Source organism: Sceloporus occidentalis, unplaced genomic scaffold, assembly GCF_023333645.1.
Source record: "Sceloporus occidentalis isolate IW3139 unplaced genomic scaffold, rSceOcc1.0.p SCAF_7, whole genome shotgun sequence".
Classification (NCBI taxonomy): Eukaryota; Metazoa; Chordata; class Lepidosauria; order Squamata; family Phrynosomatidae; genus Sceloporus; species Sceloporus occidentalis.
Genome location: NW_028316987.1, coordinates 55,438,143 through 55,453,341, shown reverse-complemented (window position 1 = coordinate 55,453,341; position 15,199 = coordinate 55,438,143). Strand labels below are relative to the sequence as shown.

General features: G+C 42.5%; 1 protein-coding gene across 1 annotated transcript in view; it reads left to right on the top strand.

Moving 5' to 3' along the window:
• The window catches only part of CHN2 (chimerin 2), a 187,663-nt gene that overhangs the window by 165,969 nt on the left and 6,495 nt on the right, over positions 1 to 15,199 (top strand). The window contains exons 8-9 of the mRNA XM_089533023.1: positions 6,250 to 6,334; positions 11,668 to 11,841. Coding sequence (XP_089389149.1) covers positions 6,250 to 6,334; positions 11,668 to 11,841 — 259 coding nt within the window. The remainder of the gene's footprint in view (positions 1 to 6,249; positions 6,335 to 11,667; positions 11,842 to 15,199) is intronic.

The window sequence follows — 15,199 nt, the reverse complement described above, 5'->3', positions numbered from 1 at the left end:
CCGCTGCGGCCATTGCCGCTGCCGCTAATGCGGCTGCTGTGGCGCCGACCCACCTCCTCCTCCGGCTCCGCCTTCCTCCTCTTCCTTGGCGGGCGGCAGAAGCGCCGCCGCCCCCACGCCCCCACTGGGAGGGCTTGCGCGCCACCCAGGCCTTAGCAGGGGCAGGGGCAATGCGCGCGCCTTCCCCACTTCCCTCCCCGTGCGCGCGCGCCTCTGCCTCACTTCCCTCCTCCCCGCGCGCGCCTGCCCTGGTTCCCCCTCTTCCTCGACGGGCCGGCGGCAGAAGCGCTGCTGACACTGGGAGGGCTTGCGCGCTGCCCAGGCCTCAGTAGGGGCCAGTGGCAGCGCGCGCGCCTTCCCCATTCCCTCCGCGCGCGCGTGCCTGCCCCACTCCCCTTCCTCCCGCGCCAGCCATCCTAAGGAGGAGGAGGGGGGAGAGGAGGAGGTGAAGGAGGAGGAGGAAGGAGCTGGAGGAAGGGTGCCTGAAGGCCAGGGCAGAATTGGGCCACAGAAGGAGGAGGAGGAGGAGGAAGAGGAAAGCTGAGTCAGTGGCCATTAGGTCTGCCTTGGTATTTTGGGGGTTTTTAAATTATTTTTTAAAATGTAAAATACTTATTTTATTTAATTTTTTTAATTTTTATTATTGCTTTTTATTTTTTTTATTTCATTAATTTTTATTATTGCTTGTTTTTATTTTGTTTCATTAATTTTTATTATTGCTTGTTTTTATTTTATTTCATTAATTTTATTATTGCTTGTTTTTTATTTTATTACATTAATTTTTATTATCAAATATATACACCCCTGCCTTGTTTTTTATTTTTCCCCCATTATTTTTTATTATTAAATATATGCAAGTGCATTTTCTGTGTATTTATGGCGCTTTGAACGCTAACAAGTCTGCCTTTCCTGGACAATTATAGTGGTGATGATGATGATGGTGGTGGTGGTGATATTGATATCAACAAGCCTCTGAGGCACGGCCAATGTAACTTGCTGTGATTTTTACAAACTCATGCGCCCTGAGGGAAAACCACAGTCCCTTGCCCAAGTACACACTTCTGAGAAGTACAGTTGAACCCGAGGGCAAGTACATTTCTGCCATCTGTCTAAGAATAATGCCAAAATGTCCTCCATTTTGATCATGTCTAAAAACATGCATTTATATTAACATTTTTTTAAAATTTTTTGCGTGTCCTCCATTTTTATAAAAATGTGTCCTACATTTGAAAATGTTGCCCTACATTTGTCCTACATTTGTCCCGGTTTAGAGGTCCTCACTTATGGCAACCCTACCCTATACTGACTTGTCCACATACTGCACGGTATGCGGTAAACTCCTGTGAGAGGCTCTCTCCTCTCCTTCACTGTGTCCTATCAGTTTCCCTATTCTGTCTTTAAAATGGTAAAAATAGAGCTGCCAGACCCAGAAAAAAACACAAGAGTGAAGATAAACAACCACCCAAAGGGAAGGTATTTATATCATACATCAAAGGAGTCACAGACAGAATAGGGAAACTGATGAGGAATCACAATCTCCAAATGATCTACAGACCGACCAAGAAAATCCAGCAAATTCTGCTCTCTGCAGACTGGGCCAGCCAGAAAAATCAGCAGTAGCAGAACACATTATAAACCAACCTGGGCATAAAATGCTATTTGAAAACACTGAACTTCTGGATGATACCAACAATACTATCAACTAAATCTAATATTCCTGCCCAGGACAGGATTGGACAAAAAGGGAGGGGAGAGAGGCCAAAGACGCAGGTACTCCAAGAGATGTTAGAGGGCCTCCTACCCTTCCTCTTTATCCCTCCTTTTGAAACAGCGGCAGGAGTGGAGGGGCCAGGTTTTTATAGGACTTTTGCCCTTGCCGAGGAAGCCGCTGGATTGTAGGAGTGAGGACTGGTCTGAGTGCCTCACCCAGTGGCTCTCCCGCCTCCGCCTATGCCGAGGTAGCTGCAGCCTCGCTGCTGCTCCTGGGAAGGAGGGGGGCCTGGAGCTGCATACCAACAATTATCAAGTCAGAATGCACAGGGAAGCAATTGAAATCCACAAACACTTGGTCAACTTCAATAGGAAAGAAGAAATCCTTAAAGTAAACAAAGGTTAGCTACCAATCTTGAAAAACACCAAAATCAAGAGTCAGCACATGCAAATGAACATCATCCGGGGTCAGGGGGTTTCCCAGCAGACAATGGATCATTAATTAAATAGACATGGTCCTTCTCGCATATCCTCCCACCCAGAGGCCTTGCCATTCACCAACAGTCCAAAACACAGATTAACATGTAAATCACTTCCTTTCAACCAAGGGTCACACAGTATATGTGCCCCACACGTCTCCATGCCACCATTCTCTGGAGATGCTAGCCACAGATGCAGGCGAAACATCAGGAATAAATTCTTGAGCTCGAAATACCCACAAATAACTAAGTACACTTGACTCAAGTTGCATCTGCACTGCAGAAATAACCCAGTTTGATATTGCTTTGATTGCCATGGCTCAATGCTATGGAATTCTGGAAACTGTAGTTTGCAATAGCAAGTACATTTACAGTTCCCAGAATTCCATAGCACTGAGCCATGGGAGTTAAAACAATGTAAAACTGGGTTATTTCTGCAGTACAGATGTAGTCAAAGTGAGAGTAGGTAAGAGGCAGCTTTGGATTTACTGGATCTAAAGTCTTTCAGTTCTTCCAACAGGAGCCTTGATCAAGGCCCTCCAATGCCCTCTAAGGAGCATGGATTAGACTAGAGATTATGTTGCTTATTGCTGCCACCCACCACCCCCCATTTGTGGAAAATGTCTCCCACTCCCAAAAATATGTTCATCTAAAATGTCCTGTGAAATTTTTCTCCTTTCTCACCTCTATATCCTGGCCAATGTAAGCTAAATGAGTTTTGGAAGTGGCCAATCTGCCACTTTCCGTCCCATTCACCACCCCATTTGTGGGTCTTCAAAACTTGCTTTCACATGCATCATTTAAATGCTAAACAACTTTTGACTTTTCCTCCTTAAAGTTCCCTTATCCTAATTATGATAGGCTAAGAATGAAATGGGCAAATTGTGGCCCTTGGTCCAGATGTTCTTGGACTACATCATCCAGCAGCCCTAGTTAGCAAATCGAAGAGTGCGCAGAGATACAGTTGAACAACGTCTGAAGTTGCTGTGTGCTTGACTGTAAAAGATGTAATTTTATGTATCATGCCCATGTTTCAGATTTCAAAAGACCTCTGTGCTAGTAGCTTCTTGAATGCTGAATTTAAAACTAGTATTTTCTGCAAAATAGACATTTCATTTGTCTTTGTCATTGTCAGGCTGTTTATTATCATTGCTTGTATAGAGATTTGTTGCAAAATGGCACTTACTGTGTTTTTCTTGAATAAGGATCTGTTTAAATTTTGGTGGTCTACATAAAACAAGTTTACTTATTTAACTTGGCAAGGAGAAAGAGTCAAAAATAATTTGCCTGTGTCTGTAGTTGATTCAAATATGCAAAATCAGCACTTATCCAACCATTGCTTGGAATGTCTACACAAAACTCTTGTTATTTTTTTAATCAACATTTCAATGATTGCCCTTGACTCTTATTTAGTGATTGTGATGTGTAGTATTTTAATTATATAAAGGTTCAAGTAACAGTAATGTAATTATGTTCCATTATGACTGATTAAATATTCAAAATTATATAAAATTAACATCAACAATCAGATGTTGTCCTGACATAACATAGAATGGTGGCACCAACAGAAGTATGATGGCCCAAAGACGAAAATCCAATATTTTATGAAGATTCCCAGTGCATTTTGCTTCTTTGTGCTCTTTCCCAGGGAAAAGCTGCTTATACAAAATTGAACCTGCTCTTGGGGCACATGCATGTATGTGTGCCTCCAAGTCACCTGTAGACTTATGGTGACCCCATGAATTTTATAGGGATTTTTTTAAAGGCAAGGAATGCTCAGTGGTAGTATTGCCAGTTCCTTCCTCTGAAATATAGCCTACAGCGTCTGGTATTCATTGGTGATCTCCCATCCAAGTACTGTCTAAGGCTGACCTTGCTTAGCTTCCAAGATCAGATGGGTTCTTTTCCTTTAGGGCAGGGGTTCCCAACCTGTGCTCTGAGGAGCCCTTAGATGCTCTGCAGCCACTCCAGGGAAATGAAAGAAATAAAAATTGAATGAAATTAAAGAATAAGAATATATTATTATATATACTCCTAAACACCATCAACTTGTAAGACATAGAGTAGGCCTCTTAAGGGCTCTACCATAGAAATAAGGGTCTGCGAATCAAAATGTTTGGGAACCCCTGCTTTAGAGTATTTAGACCCCACTCTTTGGGCATATGGGCTCTAAAAAGAAAAAGAAAAGTGTTATTTTTTTTTAAAGTTACATGCTCAGAAATCAGGTGTTTTTTTGTATAAAAATTATTTTCCTGAGAAGATTCTAAGATCTGAATGATATTAGGCTACTTTCACAATTATTTGGTTGCTGCATTTTGAGTTTTGGCAAACATGCAATTCCATTGGCATTGCTAGATACTGAGCATGAAGAACTAACTCTGTCATGAGGATATTATCAGATTGGTATTTCAGTGTGTGTGATAAAGAGAACAGTTTTCAAATTCTTAACCCTTTGTTTTATGTTTATATTAATGTATTGCATTAAATGATTTTGTACAATTTCAATGAATTATTTGTTTCACTGAAAGACTTCTCAGGTCACTCTACTGCCTGGTACCATAGTCTGAAGCACACAGTGCTGCCATCCAGAGATTTTTCCATTGAGGCATTCAGTTCTTCTTAATGAGAAATAAACATTTGATATGGGCAAGAAAGAAGGACAGTACATTTGCTTGATAGGAGAGAAGTGTCTGAGGCTAGGCACCTCAGATGCTCTGGATCGCAACTCAGTGTTCAAAGTAAATTCTAGATTGTATGCTATAAACAATACATGGAGGCTTTAACTCTGGATTGATGCATGCAGTACAATGATGTAGTAGATTGCTGAACGGATGGAATGGATTGGAAAATATCAGACTGCGGGTATGGGAACACATTTTGAATGCTCTACTACATTGGAAGAGGTTTGACAGGGACTTCAAACAGATACTCCCAGAGCCCTAGGCTGCTGCCACACTGCAGAAATAAGCAGTTTGACATCACTTTAACTTCCACGGCACAATGCTATGGAATTCTGGGATTTGTAGTTCAGTGGGACACCAGAGCTCTCTGCCAGGGAAGGCTAAATATCTCACAAAACTACAAACCTCAGAATTCAATAACATTGAGTCATGGCAATTAAAGTGGTGTCAAGCCGCTTTATTTCTGCAGTGTGGCAGCAGTCCTAGTCTAACCCTTAGATCACTATAGCACGCAGGCACCCTGTAGGACATTTTACTTACATGGATTAAAGAAGAAGCAGCTATACCTAGTGGCATGGTCCTCTTTACCACCTTATTCTGCTGGTTGTATAGATATGGCCTCAGCCTCTCCATGTGGCAGAAAACAAAAGATCAGTTTCAGTGACACAGGACATATTTCCTGGACCATGTTTGAGCTGACATTTAATAGAGGTTTTTACCACATTGTAATGGCAACCATGTATTTAAAATGGCATCTACACAGTGGCTGGAACATGTAAAGTAGTTCTAAATTCTACTGGAATTAATTAAATTTACATTCATATGATTTTCAATATGAAGTAATAGATAACAATGCTTATCAGTATGCCTTAGGCTGAATGAAACCATCTAGCTCAGTATTGTCTGTACTAACTGGCAGTTGTATTCCAGGGTCTTATAGAAGAGTCCTTCCCAGACCTTTTTGTGGAGTTGCCAGGAACAGAGCCGGGGGCATTCTTTATGCAAAGCATGTGCTCTGTCACTAAGCTATGGCCCCTCCCAGCACTTTCATTTTGCACATGTGAAACATTAATCCCATTAAAGACAGAATTCAAAGGCATACCCATGTTAGTTAAAGAGGTTTATTTCAATGTCATGCAGTGCTTTGGTTTTGTTTGTTTTGTTCTTAGAAATGAAGAGAAACTCTTGAGACCCAAATGCAATTTTCTTTCTCCCTGGGCTTATTATTATTACCCACAGTGCTTGGGAGGCAGACAGCTGTGAGGAAGACCTGTTCTTAACTTAGTTCTTTGTTACTTGTCTCTTTCCTCTGTTTCTTCCATCTGTCAAGCCATCTGCCTCCTGATGATCCTGGAATCTCCCCCTTTTCTGTGTTTCAGGTCCACACATTCCGAGGTCCACATTGGTGTGAATATTGTGCCAACTTCATGTGGGGACTCATTGCTCAGGGAGTGAGATGTACAGGTAATGTTAAACAACATATTGTCCCAATTTTTCCCTGAAAAATATGTACTGTAAGTAAATTGCTTCAGAAGGATTTTAAGTGTTAAAATCAACCAAAAGGGTTTCTGCAATTTCATCTTCATCTAGACTAGAGTATTTGTGTGTTGTACTTTTAAGAGATAATGATAAAATTTAATTGTAAGAGTATAATGAGAGCCAGCATGATGCTATCCAGCATTAGATGACACCTCTGGAGACCATGGTTCAAATCCTAGCTCAGCCATGGAAACCTACTGGGTGACCTTTGGCAAGTCACATTCTTCCAGCCTCAGAGAAAGGCAAAGACAAACTTTCTCTGAGCAAATTTTGTCCACAAAATCCCATTATAGTTTCACCTTAGGGTTGCCACCTTAGGTCAGAAATCTGAAGGCACACAACAACAAAGAGTAGAATGTTGTTTTCACCAACTGTATGTGGCAAAGGGGTGCATCTATTTGCTTTCCAGATGCAAAATATATAACAAGCATCCTCTTACTCACATGAACCCATGGAATTAGGAACTTTTAGAAAATGAATAGGAATCCCTCCTCCCATTTCCATTGCAAATATGGCTAGGCATTAAGAGATGAGCCTTTTTCTCATTGCAATAAAGATGCACACTTGCATGCTCGAGATTCATTAAATGGGGAAAGATGTAAGCACACCCTGGCCATTAAGCATAACATAAATTCTGACTCTAGAGAAATGCACAGAAGATGAACCAACAAAAGCAGCAAGTCTGGGAGTGTGGAGATCACAAAAGAGGCCAGCATCCCTTTTGACAAGTCACAAAATGATGAAGATGTGTGAGGAAGGGCTGTTACATTCAGAAGCTCTTGGGTCTGGGGTAGAGACATGTTGCCATTTCATCCAAGTACCTGAGCCTTGTTTTCTTGTTGCACCACACTTAACTTAACGTTACATAAATGGACTGTATGGAACCCTAAATTTTCTACTGACAAACAACACAATTTAATACTTGTCCACTCAGAAACAAGTTCCATTCAGGTGCGGTTCTAATTACTTACTTGGGAGTAATCCCATTGAATCAAATGGAACTCAGTTCTGCATAAGCATAGAATTGGACATGAATCTGGATATGCATGGGTAGATCTAGTGTAGTCAGTATGTGAACACAAGGAACTTCTGTTCACTGAAAATAGTTGGGCTCATGAAAGGACCACTTCTGTGCACATGATCATGACTCTTGCCACCAGTTGAAGTTTACTCTCCTAGCGATCCAAGTGCAAATGTTTCCTCAGCACAGAGGTACATATTCCACAGAGGTGGTTGAGAACTATGACTACCTCTTTCGGTTTCTGCCCCCCCCCCCACACACACACACAATACATGAAAGAGAAGGCCTTAGATGTGTTGATAACTATGTAAGAACACTACATATAAACATAATAAGTATTACTGCATTTGCTTTCATCATTTAGTTTTTAACATGTGAGAAAGCATGCTTATGCAGTTCAAAGTTTTAATGTTTTGCTCCATTAGATTGCCAGCATTTAGTACTAAGCAGACAAACAAGTTTTTAACTATACAGAGAATGTTTAGTGAGAACTCTAAAAACAATAAAGGGAGTATCTTAAGTACAACTGAGATTCATTGAACAGTTATTCATTATGTGGCAGCTTCTGTCTGAACTAGATCAATAAACCAAATAGATTTATTTAAAGGTGCAAGGGTCATTTATTAATAGACGTCATTTAGGGAAATGTGAAGTGAGAAGTCAATGTGGAATACGCTCAGAGGCACCCTCTATTATTGCTTCACAAGTTCCAGGACATGAACTACTGTCATTGAATGTTATTCCAGGACTGAACACAGGCTCAAATTAAAGCTAGGAAGTTAATAGAAAGCATGATTTGGATCTGGAATATTTGCAACCTGAGACTGCATTCATGACCAGGGGTGGGGGTGTTCCATTAATATTCTAGGCTCTTTCCCTAGATTTTCAGTTTTCAATGCTTAGTCCTAGTACATGCAGATAAATAAGGGAAATGTGCTGAAGGGATTCCATGCTGGTGCTCACTAAGAAATTTACCACAGGTTCGATCAAAACAATAAATAAATATTATTTACACAATTATCATATTAAACAAGCTGGATTTTAGCTTTTGGCTGCTGTACACACAAACACACAATTTTCCCACTGAGATTCCCCACAGCCATGTTGGTATTTGCTGCACAGAACAGCCATGTTTAGCAAGAACATCCTAATGGGGAAAAGGGCTCTCCCCCTGTGTTATGGGATGGGAAATTTGGGATTTATTTATTTAAATTAACAACAACACCTAATGGGGAAAAGGGCTCTCTTCTTCCATGTTAAGAGATGGGAGATTTCAGATTTGTTTATTTAAATTAAAAACAGAAGGAATGTAACAGCTATTCTGGCTGTGGTTCCACTGTATTGGGCCAAGGATGGAGAGCAATTTGACAGACACAGTTCCTTGAGAATTCAAACACCATACTGAAAGAACAAAAAGGTATATTTCTGAAAATTTCAGAGCTAAAACGACAGTAGTTGTACAACTGTGTTATAAAAAGTACTCAGTGGTACCTAATGGATCAATATATCTTAGCTATATACATACATACCTGAAGAATAGTTGCACAGCTTTTTGAAATCACAGAAATTATTGAAACTACTATATCTGACAAGCTAATCCACACAACTGACTGCCTTTTAAAAGTTCATATCACTCCATGGGTCAAGAAGACTAAAATATTGACTCTGTAAAAAAGTGTATCATAGTATTGTCATTAGAATTAAATCCTGATATTCTGTGCATCCTGCCACACATTATATGTGATGTTTCATGCAGAGTTTGCATTTATGCATGCATCTTCCCAACCTATATGGGTAACTTCCATATTTCACATACTGGTTGCCCAATGCCCATCTTCTTTTTCTTCTTCAGTCTTGCCATCCTATCCCCTCTATATATATATTAACTGCATTCTTTCCTTTTATTGCTCCTGACATATCTCAAAAGGTCCATACACTTAAGGTTCCCAGAGGAGGGCCTTCCCCTGCCACTTGAAGTAAGACAAGTGCTTACCAAAGAGAGAGCCTTCTCCTCTCAGTAGTGACCACCCAATGCAGAATGCTTTATCCACCTTGTCCCTAATTCATTCCCACTTCAGTGCTAGCCTAAGATCTTCATATTTTTATCAGGCATTTTAGATATACTACATATACCTGTGTATAAGTCAAACCAAATTTGCTAAAAACTTGATCCCAAAAACCTGGGTCAATAAAATAAAATATTTTTATTATTTTTATTGATTTGATCATTTGTATGTACAGCACTGTGTACATTTACAGCACTTTAGAAATAAATAAATAAATAAATTACGGTAGTAGGCTGGACCCTGGAGCCTCTTCCCCGGCCTAGTAGGCTGGGGAGACTTGGAGGGCAAACACTTGCCTCCCTTCCTCTTCCCAAGTCCAGCTATCCTCTGAAGGAAGGAGGACATCTGAGCTGGAGAAAGGCTTGTGGCGGGGGAGCAAATGCTTGTCTCCCTTCCTCTTCCCCCGTCCAGGTGTCTCCTGAAGCAACAGCTAGGCTACGGAGGAAGAGGAAGAGCAAGCGCTCGCCCCTAAAGCTTTCTAGGGAGGTTGGCTGTCTCCCGAAGGGACAGCCAAGCTGCAGAGGAAGAGGAAAATACTATGACCCAAATTTTACCCTCGACTTATCCACAGGTCATCTTAAAATCCCTAATTTTAGCCCTAAAACCTGCCCTTGATTTATACACAACATTGTCTTATACACAAGTATATACAATAATTTTAGTCCTGATTATTTGCATGTGATTTTTAAAGACCCTGATGCCTTTCAGTGCTTGTAACTTTATAACTCTTTGACTTTCTTTTATTTGCATTTCGGTTTTCTTTGAGCGGGGAGGGTTAAATGTAAACTGCTCTTGACATTTTTAATGAAGAGTGGTAGAAAAATAAACAAAGACTACCAACACATTAATATGATTCATCATGTAATCCAACTTCAAGATATGAAGTGAGTGCCACATAAAGGCATTTCCAACATTCTCCACATGGTGGCCACAATATTTGATTGAAATGTAACAATTATCCAGATCCATATGATGTACTTGTCACATTACTAGACACTTAGGTATAGTACCATTGCATTCCCATATTTTACATGTTATCCTAAACATTCTTTCACTGCAATTCTGTGCACTGCAGTTCTACCCATTCAGTTCAATGTGGCATACTGTCAAGTATATGCATGAAGGATTGCAGCCCTAGGTTATATCCAGGACCTTTTCATGGTTATATATGTGCGGTCTATTTCTGTGCAGGACTTAGAATCATAGAACCGTAGAGTTGGAAGAGACCACAAGGGCCATCAAGTCCAGCCCCCTGCCATGCAGGAAATCTCAATCAAAGCATCCCTGACAGATGGCCATCCAGCCTCTGCTTAGAGACCTCCAAAGAAGGAGACTCTATCACCCTCCGAGGGAGCGTGTTCCACTGTCGAACAGCCCTTACTGTCAGAAAGTTCCTTCTAATGTTGAGTGGAATCTCTTTTCCTGGAGCTTGCATCCATTGTTCTGGGTCCTGTTCTCTGGAGCAGCAGAAAACAAGCTTGCTCCTTCCTCAATATGACATCCCTTCAAATATTTAAACAGGGCTATCATATCACCTCTAAACCTTCTTTTCTCCAAGCTAAACATCCCCAGCTCCCTAAGTCGTTCCTCATAGGACATGGTTTCCAGGCCCTTCACCATTTTAGTCACCCTCCTTTGGACACGCTCCAGTTTCTCAATGTCCTTTTTGAATTGTGCCCAGAACTGGACACAATATTTCAGGTGGGGCCTGACCAGAGCAGAATATAGTGGCACTATTACTACTCTTGATCTAGAAGACACTATCCTTTTTTTGATGCAGCCTAAAATTGCATTGGCCTTTTTAGCTGCCGCATCACACTACTGACTCATGTTCAATTTGTGGTCTACTTGGACTCCTAGATCCCTTTCACACGTAGTTTCATTCAGCCAGGTGTCCCCCATCCTATATCTGTGCATTTCATTTTTCCGCCCTAAGTGCAGTACCTTACATTTCTCCGAGTTGAATTTCATTTTGTTAGCTTTGGCCCAGCTTTCTAGTCTATTCAGGTCATTTTGAATTTTGATCCTGTCCTCTGGAATTTTAGCTATTCCTCCTAATTTGGTGCGTTACAGACTAAATTATTTTAGAGAAATTGACTTATATATGCATGTTTTCATTCTATACAAATGGGATACAACAACTCAAACTAATGATGCTTCTTTCTTCATAGATTGTGGATTAAACGTACATAAACAGTGTTCAAAATACGTTCCCAATGACTGTCAGCCAGACCTCAAGAGGATCAAACGAGTCTACTGCTGTGACCTGACAACACTAGTGAAAGCTCACAACACACAGAGACCCATGGTTGTGGATATTTGCATTCGTGAAATCGAAGCACGAGGTATTCAGATTTTTAAACTTCTTGAAATACAATACTGTTTTCTGAGTTAACAGAACTCAAAACCCCTGTCACTTATTGACAAACATCAACAAATAAACATTTTTGGTTACTTATTTCCAACTCAACATAAATGTATCAAGTTTAAAGGAAGTGAGCAGGAAGTGAAGTGAGCAGAAGTCATGTTCTGTTTCAAAAAAGGCCTCTCCTGGACCTAAATTGGCCCAGCAGGGGCTGCATAGATGTGCATCTATGGGGCTTTTGGGGGCAAAACACTTTTAAAAAAAAATTGAAAAGCTTGTTTTTGATCTCTGAGGGGCCTTGAACATAGGGCATTTGGGAGGAAGGAATCTTGAAAAAAATGCAAAAGAATTTTCGGGCCCTCAGGGGACCCTGGTGGTCACTAAGACATTTCTGGGGGTCACAAGCAGCCTATAGGCTGCACTTTGGCCACCCCTGCTCTACAGGATTATAGCCTTAAGGAAAATTTCTAGTCCCTTTTCTTACTTTCAGCTGTATGCCTTCCAAAGGTACTTTCGAGAGTTGGAGGACCCTTCTGAACAATGTGACACAGAATGCAAGAACTGTGAGGAAGGGCATAACTGCCTCAGAATCAAACTGGGACTGTAAAATAAATTTTAAAAGTTCACGAAAAGAAAATTCACTGCTCTTTCTCCCATGTGTGATCCTCTGCACAACATTATATATTTTTCAGGACACTCCACCACCAGTGTTTTTGCAGATGCCTTTCCGGGGGGGTGTAGAGAGAAAGAGTTGGATGTGAAAGTTTGCTTTCATTAATTCCTTTACTTTAGCTTCTTGTAATGTCTATGTCCATGTGTAGATGGGCCTTAAAGGCCAGCTTGGGGGCAGAGTCGGGGCGTAGCATCTACATGATGTATGCTCTGGCTCTACCCCCAGGGCAGCATGATGCCATGCACCGCATGGCATGCGGCATCTTGGCATTCCACTGGCACTGTATCCACAAGATGTAATGCCAAAGGAGCGCTGTAAAGCCGTGGTGCCGTGGCTATCACACCTTTTCCAGGGCACAAAAAGGAGCTGCTTTTTGAGGCTCCTTTTCGCGCCCTGTAAAGACTAAATCTTGAATGTGGCGTGCGGTTGCTGCAGCCCAAATCTGGCTGTAAAAGGGGTGTCTGTACAGCCCCTAAATTAAGGAAGCCACGAGCATTAAATTTATATTAAACCTTAAAAAGCTAAAACTATAATCTTGTTGGATGGGTCATATGTTTCTGTGGTGGTATCATGTTTTACAATAATGTTTGGTATCTCAAGTAAAAAGATTTGTAGGACTAGGGAAGATATCTATTAGTCCAAGCCAGGGGTAGGCAACCTTTTTGAGCTGAGGGCCGGGTTGCTGTCCCTCAGACAACTCGGGGGGCCGAAGCCAGGGGTGGAGCTTCCACCCTCCAGGGGCGGAGCCGCACACAGGGGGCGGAGCTTCCACCGAAGCCCCGCGGGGAGGAGGAGGCATGTGCCCGCCCTCTCCTCCTCGGTCCCTTTCTGGCCAAACACCCCCAACCTGCATTCCAAAACACAGACAACAGCACATTTGTGCATTTCACATGGCTTTACTTAACGTGGCCTCTTGCATATTTCAGAGGCTTATTCCATAACCAAACCCCTTGGGTTTAACACTTAGCATGGTTTAACATGGCCATGCATATTGAACATGTCAAGGTGGTTTCACCGTTCTTGCACCAAGTGTACTTCTCAGAAGTGTGTACTTGGTCAAGGCACTTTGGTTTTTCTTCACTGCGCATGAGTTTGTAAAAATCACAGCAATTTACATTGGCCTTGCCTCAGAGGCTTGCTGATATCAATATCACCATTAAAGAACCAAAAACACACAGAAAAGGCACTTTGGAAAGTCACACTCTCTTGGCTTCAGAAACAGTACGTGCATGCCTCTCAAGCTGTCTCATATCATTATCATCATCATCATCATCATCATCATCATCATCATCATCACACTATCACCGTCAAAACAAGGGAGATTTGTTAGCATTAAAAGCACCCAAAACACACTTTGGAAGGTGACACTCTCTCGGCTTCTGAAACAGTGCCTGCATGCCTCTCAAGCTGACTCATATCATCATCATCATCACCATCATCATCACCACCACCACCACCACACTATCATTGTCAAAGCAAGGGAGACTTGTTAGCATTAAAAGCACACAAAACACACTTTGGAAGGTGACACTCTCTCAGCTTCTGAAACAGTGCCTGCATGCCTCTCAAGCTGACTCATATCATCATCATCATCATCATCATCATCATCACACTATCATTGTCAAAGCAAGGGAGACTTGTTAGCACTTAAAGCACACAAAATAAAATTAAAAAAACCTTGAGGCCTCTGGCCACTCACCACCTCCTCCTTCTCCTCCCCCTCCTCCTCCTTCTGCTCCCCTTCCTCCTCCTCCTCCTTCTGCTCCCTCTTCCTCCTCTTCCTCCTTCTGCTCCCTCTCCTCCTCCTCCTCCTCCTTCTGCTCCCCCTCCTCTTCCTCCTCCTTCTTCTGCTCCCCCCTCCTCCTCTTCCTCCTCCCCCTCCTCTTCTTTCTTCTGCTCCCCCTCCTCCTCTTCCTCCCCCCTCTTCCATGTGCCGCGCGGCCTGGGGGCGGGGCGGAGGAGGCAGAGGAGGAGGAGGAGGGTGGCACGGGGCCACGCAGGGGAGGGTGGCACGGGGCTGCACGGGGATGCAGGGAGGGTAGTGCGGGGCCGCATGGGGAGGGCGGTGTGGGGCTTCCCTCTTTGTCTCCTCTGTCTCAGGCCGCGTGACCCTCCTCCGTGCGGTGGAGGAGGAGGAGGGCAGTGCGGTCAAGCGGTCGTGCGGCGCAGGAGGAGGAGGAGGCGGCGGCGGCGGCAGTGGCAGGACCGGGCTGGGGCCGGTCCTGCCACCTCCACGGCCCGCGTCCGGCCCGCGCGCTGGGGGTTGCCGACCCCTGGTCCAAGCATACAAAACTGGGATAGAAGGACATTGGTCTGACTCAGCATATGGGAGTTTAAATGAAACCTTCCATGAAAAAAATTCTTACTGAACACAGCTTTCATTTGTTACTTTAGTTCCATATCTTCACCTTTACTTGCAAAACACTGACATGAAGCTGTTTCTTAAGAGTTTGATCAATTGATTTTCTTTCCTGCTTCAATGAGCTGTGAAAAAATAATGCTTTAAAAGCTATGATTCCCAGAACACTTCCTGTTCTGGGGCCAAAGGAAAATAACTGGCATACTGTGTAAAAGCTCTGTCTGAAGATGGCAATAATGTTGAATAATTTAAGATCTCTCAATGAGACAATTCAGAAGGGAGATGCTCACTTGTGAAAAGAAGGGA